The following is a 14740-nucleotide window of genomic DNA, read 5'->3' as shown; positions in this document are numbered from 1 at the left end:
ACGCGCGTACGGACTCGTCTCAGCAATCAACCGACTTAAGTGCTGCGTTAGAGAGAGATCACATTTGGAGTTTTGAGGTTGCCGGAGTCTCTGAGCTGCAGCTTCCGCAGTATCTAGTATGTAAAGCTGACCGTAAAGCCTTGGAGCCTCGTCTCCTGGATGGAGAGGCCCGATATTATTATGATATATTTGGCCATGTATACGGAAACAATATGGACCGATACCCTTTGGGACTTCAATTTGAGCGCCCATGGAAGCCATAGCGAGCGAGGAATTGTAGTTCCTGATCGAATCGTGGAAGTTTTTCTGTAGACGTCCGTGTGCAGAATCCTGCGAAGGTTTTCGTTCATCGACTCACCTTAGACAACTTTCACTTTGTCCGCGCTCGGATAGGGTAGTAACATCGAAGCCGTCAGAGAGACCGGTTTCGCTTCGTGCGCGAGACGTAGATCTGAGCTTTGCCTGCCGTGCAGCTTGAGCTTCTAGTCGTTGTGAACGCTGCGCCGATGTCTCTTTGGATCTCCGCAGTGCCCGGCTCGAAGATCGTCGACGGGTCATCTCCTCTTGAGGTTCATAATCAGCGTCAGAATTTCCCCCCTCTTAGTGAGCCGTGTGTATGAGGTTTCCTCGGTTCTTCTCTTCGGACATTTGCGTGGAGGATCAGGAGTTTGGAGAGTTGACGTGCCCTCATCATGAAGCAGAGAACCCGAAACATGTTCGGCAATCTGAGTAGCAGCCTTAGTTGCCGATCTCGTGCGTTTGGCAACTGGGTCCATCGGGAGAAGATGGTTCGTATTCAACGTTGCGCAGGAGCGCTCTACAGACGTATATCATACAACAGCAATTCTTCAATGAGCAGGCTTCATTGTCATGAGTGTCATGAGTAATGAGATAGGGATGTTGTCAGTAAAAGTCATCGACATGAGGATATGATATGCAATGCGAGTGGATATCGAAGAACGAAATCTGATCGGCGGGATAATATCTGGCTTTTCGCAGCACATCTCCGCATGAGAGATGAGAGATTAGAGGTGAGCGATCCGAGACCGCATTACGAAGCTACGCGGTCAAGTATGTCCGTCATTCGAAGCCTGTGGAATACTCCTTAGAAGGCGGAAACGCGCGGCAAATGTGACCTCCCCATCAGTGTGTATCGGGGAATCTGTCGCTTTCCTTTCGGAGGGATCAGTGAGAAAAAAGGCGGACAAACTGCGCAAGCTAAGCGCTTTATTAGAGGTGTATGGATGGATGATACTATAAATATACAGACGCTGAGACAGGCTGGACTATCACATCGGTAACTTCTCTATGATTCCCGGATCAGGAAGGAATGATTTACCTTGCAGTAGCTTTCTTCGGACTTATTCGACATCAGAACGTAGCAGATAGAGTCACAGTTTCCGGACGCTCCGCGAGAATGAGGAATATTTGGGAGAAAAGGTCAGGGGCCAAGCTAAAAGTCCCATCAACGTAAATCTTAGAGACTTCCCCAATCCAAGAGGCCGTGCTCGACCTTCCGAAGATCAGAATTCTCTCGGGATCGTCCGGTCCAGAGTCGCCGAGCAGGAATTCGTGAGTGAGTTTGGCTCTATTGCGTTGCGAAACTACGTTCGATGCCATTTTCCGTGAGCTTCGCCAGCTTGTTCGAGAGGTCTGAATTTGTCGAACGCAATTTTCTTTGCGTGACTCCATTCATTCGACTCTGAATGAACCTTTCTTTAAAAGTCCAGCTTTGTCGAGAGAAACGATTCTTCGAGATTCGGTTTATCGACCGTTGATATGACCGTTGACCGTTGTTGACCGTTGCTGTCCGTTGCGTGGGATCGCTCACACTTACCAGATGAATCCGTAATTCTCGATTATTACTCATGACCGCATTCACCGTCGTATCAAAAGAATAAAAATCTTCATTGCTCGCTAATAGTGTTTTTCCTACCATTCATCTCATCGACTCATTCTACATAGACCTCATTTGACCTGAGGTTTTAGAGATGCTGACTTCGTTCGGGAGCTCTCAACCTCTTGAACAAACGCAATTGTCGCCAGGGCCCAGTGGTCGCCGGGGCCCAGTTGTCGCCGGGCCAGTTGTCGCCGGAGCCCAGTTGTCGCCGGAGCCCACTTGTCGCTGGGGCCCACTTGACGTGTACCGAATTGTACGAACCGTCGAGTTCTGTAAAGAGTTCCGTGTCTGGCAGGTCGCGAGGCGGGGACGCTTTCCGTTTCTTCGCGACTTTCATTCTCAAGACTCGTCTAGGTTGATTCAGAACTTCGAATTCTCTTGTTTCAAAATCTACGCTACATGATAGACTGCTGGAATCTCAACATTTCCGGGGCCCGAGTGGGGAAAATGACACCGTGTAAATGAGTTTTCGAGTGGGACGGAAGAACAACATAAACATAAGCCGCTTGTCGGAAATCCAGAAGTCCGGTTCGCTCGTAGGTGAAGATTGAGCCTGTAGGTACATAATACTTTCTTCCGAGGAGGACGTCGATGCAGAAGCTTCATCCATGACTAGGACTGGATATGTTGTTACACTCGTCTCTCCACGGGAAAACGCGACTATTTCGGATGCCACGCTCAATGCAGCCTTTCGGCTCACAAAGACTACGATTCAATTCGACGTGAACAAAGTGCTTCTGGTTTCTGCTATCATACGGAGGACGGCAATGGACTCATCCCTTGTCCAATAAGCCCGTAGGCCTATCCTTCCACTTTGGTAGAGCTTTCTGCGGGGAGCTCATCAGTCTTCTACTCAGCTTCTGAAGGTTCCACAAATCTTGGACGAATTCGAGAATCCGGCTCCTCATATTAACCTGAAAAAACTCATTAATAGCCCGGAAGCTTATAGTATTTTTCTTTTTCGAATGATTCCTGGGGAAACAATCATTCCGGTCCGAATGTCAGCAAAAAAAGCCAAGGCTAGTAGCGCCTACGACACTACCGTGTTATAGGACGTGAAAACGTCTTCTGTCTCTCTCTGCTCTAGATATTATTATCTATCCCTTTGGATTATCTAATCTACATATCATTATTGGAGTGGCATCAATGCATGCACTTTAATCCATTCATCGGTGATTTCACTTGATATCTCACCAGTTAGGCTTTCACGGTAGACTTTTTCACGAAGCCGCTCAGATAAGAGGATTTATGGATAATGCTTTTTTTCCAAATTGTAGTTGAAAGAGTGATCGTCGTCCAATGATCGCGGTAAAGTCTGTACCATCGTGTTGACATCAACTGGGACATTAATGACTTGACCGACAATATCGTGACAACCGTCTTGACGCAAACGGCGTATTTGCATGTAAGGAATTCTTGGGGAGACAAGTCGCTCGCTTATGGGGTCTAGCTCAGGCTAGCCCGATGGCTTGGGTGGATACCTATAGCCATTCGTCATGCACATCGGCGGTACTTCATCGCGCCGAGATGTGCTGTAACATGAGGAATAGAGCCGAAATCGCAAGGTATTGTCCTCCGGGAATGGTGGGGGAGTCGCCATCGAGGAGGTCACCGTTTTCAGATCACGGAGGAACCAGGGGCGATCACAGACGTCGCATATATGGTCAAATTCATTCTCTATAAAGATTTGCTTGAAACGGCCAGTCACTCGAGACCATCCAATTTCGTACTCTGCACCTCGTGTGAAATCAGTGACCTCGACGAGGTCCGTCTCTTATACCTCTGGATCGAATGACATTACGTTACTTTCTGGCTTTCGCCTCTGACTCGACATGATCCGTCCCCGTATGACTCGATTCTGGTGCGTAACGTAGCCGCGCCCGACATGACGCGAATCCCTCTGAGGAGGTTCGGGGTTTCTTTCGAGAAGACTCCCCCCTTTCTGCGCGACGCTTCCGTTGCTGTCAACTACGAGTCTTCGGCCTCATGATGGGCATTCGATCGACATCTTTATTCGTAATCGCTCGAAATCGTACTTAGGTGTGGAAATTCCGCCCTGATCCCCATATCCTCACCCGTTAAAACGCTTCTGCAGCCCTAATATTTTAGTAAAAGCCTGAGCATCAGGCTTGGGCGAAAACCCGGGCTCCGATTGTGAGGACAGAAGCGGTAGGAACAGAGAGTCCGTCAGTGATCGCGAGTGTTCGGAGGCCCGAACAGGACTATGAAATGAGAACAAAGTCTATTCGGTGGAGAATGGATACAGAACGAGGAAGGGATGTACCAGAAAAGCCAGGCTCCCTCGTAAGGCGTACCCGTAGGCTCAGGACGCTACTCACCAGTCCGAAGACGAGAACATTGATATTGGCGGTCTGGTAGAGTGCCACTAGGGCGGGACTAGCTTGAAGCTTGAGCATCTTGAGAGATCTTCCGACTGAGTGAGATGCACCTCGATAGGAAGTGCGAGCGAGGCTCACGATGGGAACGTTTCTGGATCCGAGAGGGATGTACTCCCTATCTAAACAGTGCTGTAAAGCACCCTCTACTATGCTGTAAACGCTCAACGATGATTGCACGGCACCCGTCGCCGTTGAGTCGTGGACGCCGTGACGTCATTATTGATCGCATTTGATTAGCCTATAGGATTTCGTTAGCTGCTCCCGGTCTGATTCAGGCGCCCAAGATATCCAGAGCAGATGCTCGATCTTCACAATAAGCTGATTGCTGTACACTTTTGCGGTAGGAACCGTACTGAATAGTCGCTGAGTGAGCCCACATTCACGAAACGAATTCGTTCTTAGTTTCATCTACGGACACATCATTCTTCACCATGGAGGGCCGAACCTTTTTCCCTCGCGGAAGAATCAGCAACACCACGAGGGCGGTCGCCGAGAAAAGAGCGATTGCGAAGTTCACATAAACGAACGCAATCGGCCTGTCGTCGATGAAGGGACCCACCAGTATAGGGGGCACCATACCCCCAATACAAACGCACATCATGATCAACGCTGAATGGCTCTGATTGAGATGAACGTACTGGAGCACGTGAGTCAACGCCGACGGGAACATCGGGGACACTCCAAAACCAACGATCGCGGTACAAATCCAAACCACTTGCGAAGCCGAGTCGACCAGGAGGCACAGGACGCCGGTCGCCAGGAACACGAGCAAGTGACAAGTCACTAGCATACTTCGAGGACTCATTTTCAAAGAGACGATCGTTGCGATAACCCGACTCGACGTGAAGAAGATCCAGAAAGCCGCCGAGATGTAGACACTGTTGGATTTGCTGAAGTCGAGGTGTTGAACGACGAACAGCGCCAGCATGGAAACGTAAGTCTGCTCTTGACTCACGATGGTCAAGACGTATAGGCAGAAGGTCGCGATCATCAGCAATTGCCACTGTCGAGAGCAAGTGGAATCGTTGGCGTCGCTGTCGCTGACACCGATGTTCGATTTGTCCATTAAGAAAGAGGCGATGAAGAGAGCCGCGATACCGGCGAAAACTCCTCCGATAATGAGGTAGGGTACGAAGACTTTGGTTTCTCCCACCATGGATGGTACGGCCATATCGGAGAGCTCACTCAAGGTGACATTGACGCTGTAATAATGAGCAAACATCAGAGATCCTCACAGAGGAGACAATATCAAGATCATCATTGAACACCGTGAATTTCACGAAGCCATGTCATGAGGCAATTTGATAGCATAGCCATTTTATGGCACTCACGGGATTTCGACGGTCGTCAGGAAAGGTGCCGCCAAGAAAGGCGCAACGACGCCCCCGAAACCGAAGCAAAAATTGAGGAACTGGAAGATGGGACCACTCCTCTCCTTCCATATAGCGAAAATCCAGAAGTTTATCGCCGACTCAACAAGTCCTATGCCGCCCCCGACGAAGAAAGTGAAAATGTGGCAAGTGGTCAGACTTCCCAATAGGGGAGTCAATCCCAATCCGATCGCTAGCACAATCAGAGACACTATCATGACGAGTTGCATGTTGAAGTAATGGTAGATTGTTCCGCCTGAAACGTAAATTCGCGTCAGCCCATCGAGATTACCGCGAGTCGCTCTGTACATACATATGTAGCTCAAATCAAGAGCAGAAACCTCACAGACCTAAGAGGCAGAATGCGATTGATCCGAGTCCCCGGCTGGTGATGATGAAGGAAACGGTTTTCGAGGAAGTGGAGTACACATGCCCGAGATCGATGAGCGTTGCTCCAGTCAAACCAAAGATGCATCCCTGGGGAAGAAAGACGGAGCATGAAGTTCTCGCCCTTGCAAACTCCTAGCCAAGGTTTCTACCGCTCCATAGGAGCGACTGAAATCTCGCACTGATGCTCTCGTTCTTTCCGGAGGTTTAGTTTCTCGCCGGGTATCTTACAACTCACCAGCCCGAATACTAGCAGATTCAGGTTCACGGTTTGAAAGATCGCCACGAGAGCTGGGCTCGCTCGAAGTTTGAGCATCTTGAACTGCGGCTCGCAAAGATGTCAAGTTCGAGCTGAGCTCACGACGACGGAGTGTCTGACTCCGAATCGAATGGACTAAATATATATAAGCAGCTGTAAAACCCTTCTCCCAGCTGTAAACGCCATACTGATTGCATGGGCATGATACCTCCATGAGCGTCGAATGTACCTCTTTAGTCATGAAATCTCCCAGGAAACGCAAAGATGGAACGCTCGGAATCGCGATATCTGCATTTGGTATCTGCCGGGAATAGTAGCCTGACAAGATGCCACTAGACTGCCGAAATGTTTCCCGGTCCCAGCGACTGAGGCATCTTGTGGTGAAGAACATCTTCTATCTATATGGTTTGGCGACGCGCGCATCCTTTATGATCTGGAGCCAATCTTCAATGCAGGATATCTTCTCCACCTTTAATCGTTTCTTCTCAATCTGCGCAAAGGCAGCGTCGATAGGCAAGAAAGAATGCCCTGGGATCGGAAAGGTTATCAAAATTTTCTCGAAACGACCCATGGCACACAAACTATCCAGGTGCACGAACAAGAAATGGTTCTTGTTTTGACTAAAACAGTTGTCACGGAAGATGTGCAACTTTTGGTACTCAGAGGAGGTGTGGGTCTGGAGGTAGTGGTCGAGCATCGTTTTTAACTCGTTCGGCCCTTTACCTGCGAAATGCTCGCTGTAGAGGTACATCGAAGCGTCCTGCGTCTGTACATTGATTACCCCAAAGTTGTGGAGCCACAATCGACGTTTATAGAATTTCGGGCCGGCAATTGTCACCGGGAGTGGCAAGTTCTTTTCAAAGTCCATGCAGATGGCAAGGGTGCTCGGGTCCAATGTCCCTTTGTAGCTCGCAAGAGCATCATAGAAACATTGTGCATCGGTGAATATCTTTTTCGCTCTCCAGCTCTTGTATGACCGAGGTGTCATTTTTCCTTCTGGCCGCAGCTAAGCTAACGTGCAGCTTTTCGCAGCGTTCGCAGATATCACTGCGCACCGATCCGAAGTAGACTTTGCAGTTCTCGACCACTACCTTCCGGAAATTGTTGTAACTCAAGAATTCCTCGGAGAACTTCTCACGAGAACATCCGATGGAGTTTCGCCATGATGAGGTCAGGATTCAAGTATTTGCGAACTTGTTGATTTCGCCTTGAATAGTGATTCTCCCGACTGGGCAGAGCGGTCACCCGATCAACGATCTTCTGAATCAATACCGGAGAGTTTCGGTGTGGTCGATTGAAATGTTTACCCCTCATATCCTCGACCAATCCCCGCCGTCCTTCGGCGCTCGTAACTTAGGCTCGAAGTTTCGACCGTTTGATATCAAGCACGGCGAGGAAGGCTCGTTGGCAAATCTCGTACCTCAATCCATCGGCTTCAACCTCGTATTGAAAGACGCTGCGTTGGCAGCTGTCTCCCTTACCACTTCTTCTTTTGGCTTCTTTGGGTTTACCTGCTCCTCGCAGAAAGACGGTTTGTTCCCCGGTTGAAAGCGAACGGTAGTACGCGTGGATCATTTCACGCGCCTTCCTTGGTAGACGAGCTACGCAATGGCACCGGCAGTCGCCGAAGTCTCTGGGCCCGTTCTCACCTGCACGTACTTTCCTTTCGAGCTTGGCCATTGAAGAGGACTTTCTGCCACGAGACGCCATTTCATGATGAAGGAGACAAACTTCTTTCTCGATCCGGAAGAAGAGAAAGCACCCGGCGACGGAGAAAAATGGCGAGAAAAACAAAGAAGACAACGAAAACAACATAAAGAACAGGATCATAGGGGATAGGAGCATAGATGAGAGAAATATGGAGAATGCTTACCTAAGTGAATAACTAATAATAAGCGCGGAAGAAGGCATTAGCTCTGCATTGGATGATGTGTCCGATGCTCGAGGTGTGGAACGCAGCACCTCACGACGAGAAACGCGACACCTCGTTTATAATGTCGGAGGCACATTTTGATTTCCGCCAACATTCGTCGGTTTGTCTCATAAAATTCAGGAGGACAGCACATTCCGGACATAATGAAACGCTGAGTGTGGGGCTTCAAGTGAAAGCGATGTGATATACTATGATTGGCTAAGAGAAGCGGCCATATCCGTTCTTATCGAGCAGACTTTCCATCTATTCCCCGTCTGCGCACTACCGGATTATTGGAGATTGGTGGATTCTGCATGCCCTCCGCCCTCCGGCGAAGCCTGGTCCGCCGGCCGTGACTTCATCGTGACATGAGTCGGGAAGGGGGGGGGGGAAGATATCATCCCACAATACGAGCTTCACTTCTCTATCCTCAAGTTACAGATCGAGGAAATGCAATGCAAAGTCATCAACCACTCAAGGACACAGAGGCTCCGCCTCGTGTCGACACGAGCTCAGGAATGCGGATCCCCAGGAGGGGCCGCGACCCGTTCGGAAGTGCTATTGCGTAGCTCAATAATTCTCGACTGAGAAAATCCCTCGGCCGGACGGCGTTGGTCGAGAGTGTGATATTAGTATAGGAGTCGTTCGACGACTGTCCCAGAAGCAGAAGCCAATAAGAGTCGATTTGCAGGTGAGCGGCAGAATTACTTTATAACTCACAAATATATTTACAAAATTGAAAACCTAACGATTTTTTTACACTGGATAACTTTGCGGGATGAGAAACATATTTGCTGAGAATGTTCCGATTCACAGTGAATCAAGACCCCCGATACCCCCCGATTGGAAAATGTACTGCGGAACTGTCTGCTCTGTGAGCAGGGCTCATGCGGCGGAGTTTTTCCTCATTCCATGAATGAAAGCCTATTTCTTCATCATAGAGGGTCTCATGCTCCTGCCTCGTGGGAGGACGAGCAGACCTATGAGAGCGATCCCCGAAAAGACCGCAATGATGGAGTTGACGTAGACGAACGCGATGGGTCTATCATCAATGAAGGGACCCACCAATATGGGGGGCAACATACCTCCCACGCAAACGCACATCATGATGAACGATGAATAGCTCTGATTGATATGGACGTACTGAAGCACGTGAGTAAGCGCCGAAGGAAACATCGGAGACACTCCGGTTCCAACGATCGCGGTGCAGATCCAAACCACTTCCGTAGCTGAATCGACGAAGAGGCACAACGCGCCCGTTGCGAGAACTACCAGGAGGTGGCAAATGATCAGCATGCTCCGAGGTCGCATTCTGAACGATACGACCGTTGCGACCACACGAGTCGACGTGAAGAAGATCCAGAAAGCAGCTGAGACGTAAACGCTGTCGGGCTTGCTGAACTTTAGGTGGCGGACAACGAACAGCGCCAGCATAGAAATGTACGTCTGCTCTTGACCTACGATGGTCAGGACGTAGAAGCTGAAGGTTCCCACCATGAGCAGCTGCCAGCGCCGAGAGCAACAGGAATCATTGGCGTCGGTTTCGCTCACACAGATGTTCGATCCGTCCATGAGGTAAGAAGCGATGCAGAGAACCGCAGCAACGGCGAAGACCGCACCGATTATCAGGTAGGGCACGAAGACGCGCGTCTCTGCGTCGAGTGGGAGGATCTCTGCATTGGACGAGTTGGTCAGCGTCACATTGACTCTGGAATGGAATTTGATTCTTCAAATCGATCCTCCGAACGGAAAAACGGCGATGCGGAAACGAACCCCGACTCTGATACTCACGAGCTTTTGACCGAGTCGAGGAAGGGTTCTGCCACGAATGGTGCAATGACACCTCCTACTCCGAAGCAGAAATTTGTGAACTGGAAAACAGGTCCACTCTTCTCTTTCCATATCGCGAATATCCAAAAGTTCATCGCGGTCTCGATGAGGCCCACGCCACCCCCCACGAAGAAGGTCGAAATGTGACAGAGACTCAGTTTGCCCCACAGGGGAGTCATTCCCATCCCGATCGCCATCGCCAGCGCCGACAGAATAGCCACGTGCTGCATGTTGAAATGCCTGAAGATTGCTCCACCTGAAAGAAGCCACTGAGTCAGTCAGTGGAATTCGCTTCTTGCGGGAACCGCAAGTCTTGGATCGATTCGCACTCCGCGACAGACTTACCCAAGAGACAGAAAACGATGGAGCCGATCCCCCGTGTGGTGATGATGAGCGCTACGTTCCTCGGGGGCGTGTTGTAGACCTCGCCCAGATCGATGAGAGTCGCCCCAGTCAAGCCGAAAATGCATCCCTGGAATTTCCAGAGGAATACTGAGATCACGCAACCTCCGAACAGGACTATGAAATGAGGAACACTCGTAGGTTAAGGACGCTACTCACCAGTCCGAAGACGAGAATATTGATATTGGCGGTCTGGAAGAGTGCCACCAGGGCGGGACTAGCTTGCAGCTTGAGCATTCTGAGAGATCTTCTGACTGAGTGAGATTCACCTCGATAGGGAGTGCGAGCGAGGCTCAAGACGAGAACGTTCCTGGATCCAACAGAGATGTACTCCCTATTTATACAGTGTTGTAAAGCACCCTCTACTCTGCTGTAAACGCTCATCGATGATTGCACGGCACCCGTCGCCGTTGAGTCGTGGACGCCGTGACGTCGTTGACAGCTTCAATCAGCTGACACGTGCGCGGATTTTCAGAGATGATACAGCCTCAGTCAAGAATCTATGCACGAGTTAATTTCTGTACTTCTGCTGGCTTATACAATTGATACTTTGAGCACTACGACGTCGTTCGGTAGGCTTCCCGGAGCTATTCCGACTCAATGCGTAGCTCCCGATAGCCGGCACCTGTCGTAAAACCGCCTCAAACCGAAATCAACCGGTTCATATCTCACTCTGACGATTTATATGTACCACCCCGCAAGTCGACCTCTTCCATCTTTCCGTGGAGTCGGCGCGCCGGCCGGTTGGCGAAATCGGGGTGTCTCCTTGAGGAAAGCATCACTCCCGCCCCAGATGTTTTACAGCTTCTGTATAGGTTGCCGCTATTGATAGCCGTAAAACTATTGTCACTTCCACGATTATCCTCGCGATTGACAGCTTTATTACCGACCACGAATATCTCGGTTTGTGGATTGGGATTGAAGACAACAGTGATAGGTCAATGATTGAAATCGTCATCGTAGAGTGCTGCTGAGTCGCTCCAGGCGCTCCGACATCGTCAGTGGAGCCGACGCAGAAGGGTCAGATTCCCGAAATATGTACTTCTGTTATCGATCGATTCCTTCAGCGCCTCAGGTATCGATGATATCATAGCATGAAGCTATGTAGAATTCAAAACAAAGATCTTCATTCGCATGCGCTGGATGATGAGAACGCTCACGCGGTGCGATTATGACATCATTTTGCGAATTTTCAGGCTCTTCACATGCTGCTCGCAGAGCTTTCCCAGGGTCTCCATGGCCGGGACAGCGAGGCGTCGGTGCCGGACGCAGACTGTCATCTCTACTGATCACTATCATCCGATACTGTGAAGCGACTCGTCGGTTTGGGAGAGTGGAAATTTGTCCACGAACCTTTTAGGACAGGTTTGCTGTTATAAAACCGATAGAGATCGGAAATACAACACAATGACCGCGGTAAAAGCACACATCGTCGCCATCCATAACCACTCGCCGGAATCGCGCGGCGCCGTACATCCGTCTGAGAGGTGCACGACTAGAGTACGCGGAAGCTCTGTTCTTTTTCCTTGCCGTCGATCCCCTAGAAAGCCGTTTACCCGTCGAATCCGTTTCTTCTTCCCCGAAATCCGCTTCGAGCATCCGTTTGAGACTCGGGCTTTCAAATCTATCCACCTACCTGCATACCTGTGGTCAGTACGCTGCCGCTAGCAACCGCTACTGCCGCAAATCGCTCGAAGCCTCCCTGAGAAGGTTTCAAAACCAAGGAAGCAGAATACGAAGGGAGGTTTTCCAAGAGATTCTCGCGGGGTGGAATACCGTAGATGATTCTTTTAAGCCATTTCTCGAGCCTCGCTCCGAAACGGCCCGTCATCGATCTCTGCAGCTTTCGCATTTTCTCTCCGCGATTGACGCGCGGCTCGCCACCACTGACTGAGTGAAAATAGAATCTGCCTGAGCGGCTGATTTACCAATTTAGTCGACGCTTCATTGAAGCCGCGGCGTTCGCTTGCTATTGGGCAGCTCTCACTCCCAATGGCAGCGACGATTGCTTCCTCGGAAACCCTTCAGCACGATCTGTAGCCGGAATATGAGAGCATAACTAATCGAGAAGCTCCCGGAAGGGAATCCGTCCGCAAGTTACATGCCCGAAATGCCTCAACTTAGGCTGCACGGTAAAGGCCGTAGTCTTCGTCCCACAAGGGTGCTTCTCGCATTTGGCTTATGGCTCGGACACCGTTCATCGATGTTCGAAGGTGCTTCGAATTTGCGTCGCATTAATTCGTGGCCATCAGACACGGCCGATGGACTGCATTCAACCCTCGAAGTTTAAAATCGGAAGGAACGCATCGTGGGGAGAGTCACCTGTGCGCTGTAATGGCAAATCATTGGAATCTCCCTGCCCGCAAGCGGTTCGTCCTGACGCGGTGTACGACAAGGACTGACACATGGGCAAAGCGAATCAGTGGCATTTGGCTCATGGCGCCGGCGGCAAACCCCATTCCTCCCGCGGATGTATAGTGCGCATTCCCTGTGCCACCGGACCGATCCCGTCCGCTGAGCTCTCGAATTTGGATTCATTCTGAGAAGCTCGGAAGAAAGCATTCGAGGCGAAGAGTTCCTCATCTGTTCGGTCCCTCTGTCTAGCACGGGCCTGCGAAGCGTGTCGAATGCGCTCGGTAGCTAGACAACAGTTTTTTTCCGGAAGTCCGAGCTTCTGCATGGACCCGCCGTCGGAATCATGAAGACACCGCGTAAATGACGGGTCGACGGGTTTGTAGTCGCGAGCAAGAGAGTCGCGTTGGCGAGTAGATACATAAAAATGCTGGGCACCGAACCTCCCTATTAGTGGAAGTGCCACAAAGGTCTACGAACTCTCAGCCTCGGATGCCGATTGAAGCTCATGGAACGAAGTAGGGGTCTCCGTAGAAACTCTCATAGTATCTCGCTCGAGTTCTCGCACGAGCCCCCGATTCTCTCCGAGCGAATGCCGAAGTGGATTCCTCGGACTACGGCCTACCGAGCTGGCAGGCGAAGGAAGAGAAACGCCTCGTTCCTCAACTCTGGAGAAGGTGGATAGCGCAGATCTCGTCGACAAAGATCGTCAACACCAAGGAGTTATCGATCTGCGTCGTTCGGGCAGCATTCAGTCAGGCTAGCAGAATCGCATCTCGTACGCGACCGACAAAAGTCTATTCCACCCGAGAGCTCGTTCTGTGGATATTGCTGCATGAAGATTTTTTGACTTTGATTTTTTGAGCGTGAGGTTTAGAAAGACATCTTAGAGATTCAAACTCGTCCCAATCGACAGATCGAGCTCGCCAACGATTCCCTGACCGAGTGGCTAGTGGTCAACGATCGTCTGACCTTAATGATTGTGAATCTATGAGTCGGACGCGAAGCGAATGGTGGTCGTTTGGCTCGTAGGCACCAAGGAACCCCAAGTCTCGCAGAGCTCGGGACTGAGTTTTACGATTCCTATCGGAGGAGGAACATGAGGCGTTGGTCGCAATGAGAACTCGGGTTCAATGGTGAAGGAAATCGTCGTCCGATACCGTAGAATGATCTACCGAAGGTTCTCCCTTGGAGAGACTCAGTCGATCCACGGTCGGAGAGTCTGAAGTCTGAACGCCAGCGACATACAGTCCGTAACACCAATTTATCGACACTAGATTTCAACCGCTTTCGCGCGCGACTGAATGACGACGAAGTTGAAATGTCGTTGGGAGCCGCGTCACATTGATCGAATGTTCCTCCGGTATCAAACACAAGGAGGGATCAAAAATCAAAACTCAGACTTTTTTCTCAAGAATTTTCAATATTCGGCCGTATTAATATTAAACTAATTATCCATTAGTTTTTATCAAATTATCGACACAAGTGGAGGTTTGTGCAATATCCTCCGCATTTCATCGTGCATTCAGACGCCGGTCGTCTAATAAGAGAATGTGTGTGTGTGTTGTGTGTGTGCTCCGTCGCTTCGGCACGTTGCACATTTTATGGGGTTCATTTGTGGAATAAGCTCATTTTCGCAGAATGGGCAGAAAAAGGCACTGAATCCCGAAGAGAGAATCCGGATCGATCAGCTACACGGTTCCGGGCTCTCAGCGAGGGCTATTGGGGGAGAAATTGGCAGGACAGCGGATGTCGTGCTGAAATATTTGAGATTGGGAACGAAATATGGCGTTAGAACTTACAAAAAAACGGAAAACCAAGCTCTCGGATCGTCAGAAAAGAAAGATAATCCCAGATGCAAGCAATCAAAATGTCTCATGTGCCCAAATTAGAGACCCTAATGACCTGCCAGTGCATAAACAGACCATC

The 14740-nt window shown here is 50.1% G+C and overlaps 2 protein-coding genes across 2 annotated transcripts; both read right to left on the bottom strand.

Moving 5' to 3' along the window:
• Positions 1-4521: 4521 nt before the first annotated feature.
• Positions 4522-6436, bottom strand: LOC100907419 (sodium-dependent glucose transporter 1). Its single transcript, XM_003742015.2, has 4 exons — positions 6295-6436; positions 6020-6146; positions 5631-5925; positions 4522-5501 (listed from the first exon to the last, which is right to left on the bottom strand). The coding sequence occupies exons 1-4, from the start codon at positions 6370-6372 to the stop codon at positions 4679-4681; spliced, it is 1323 nt and encodes a 440-aa protein (XP_003742063.1). The 5' UTR covers positions 6373-6436; the 3' UTR covers positions 4522-4678.
• Positions 6437-8922: 2486 nt separating this feature from the next.
• Positions 8923-10763, bottom strand: LOC100905090 (sodium-dependent glucose transporter 1A). Its single transcript, XM_003742000.2, has 4 exons — positions 10619-10763; positions 10403-10529; positions 10019-10313; positions 8923-9935 (listed from the first exon to the last, which is right to left on the bottom strand). Exons 1-4 carry the CDS (start codon positions 10694-10696, stop codon positions 9152-9154), a joined length of 1284 nt encoding a protein of 427 aa, XP_003742048.1. The 5' UTR covers positions 10697-10763; the 3' UTR covers positions 8923-9151.
• Between the last annotated feature and the right edge of the window lie 3977 nt (positions 10764-14740).

The sequence above is a fragment of the Galendromus occidentalis genome, unplaced genomic scaffold (genome assembly GCF_000255335.2).
Source record: "Galendromus occidentalis unplaced genomic scaffold, Mocc_1.1 scf7180000077250, whole genome shotgun sequence".
NCBI classification, from domain to species: Eukaryota; Metazoa; Arthropoda; class Arachnida; order Mesostigmata; family Phytoseiidae; genus Galendromus; species Galendromus occidentalis.
Note: the sequence above shows the minus strand (reverse complement) of the source record. Positions and strands in the feature narration are given on the sequence as shown.

Bases quoted from the DNA above. Each gene is read 5' to 3' on its own strand.
- LOC100907419 (XM_003742015.2), bottom strand. From the start codon at position 6,372: ATGCTCAAACTTCGAGCGAGCCCAGCTCTCGTGGCGATCTTTCAAACC. The intron at 5,926-6,019 runs GTCTGTGAGGTT...TTTACGTTTCAG, and splicing joins AATCGCATTCTGCCTCTTAG to GCGGAACAATCTACCATTAC. The intron at 5,502-5,630 runs GTGAGTGCCATA...TCATTATTACAG, and splicing joins CTGACGACCGTCGAAATCCC to CGTCAATGTCACCTTGAGTG.
- LOC100905090 (XM_003742000.2), bottom strand. From the start codon at position 10,696: ATGCTCAAGCTGCAAGCTAGTCCCGCCCTGGTGGCACTCTTCCAGACC. The intron at 10,530-10,618 runs GTGAGTAGCGTC...TGGAAATTCCAG, and splicing joins ATATTCTCGTCTTCGGACTG to GGATGCATTTTCGGCTTGAC. The intron at 10,314-10,402 runs GTAAGTCTGTCG...GGCTTCTTTCAG, and splicing joins CATCGTTTTCTGTCTCTTGG to GTGGAGCAATCTTCAGGCAT.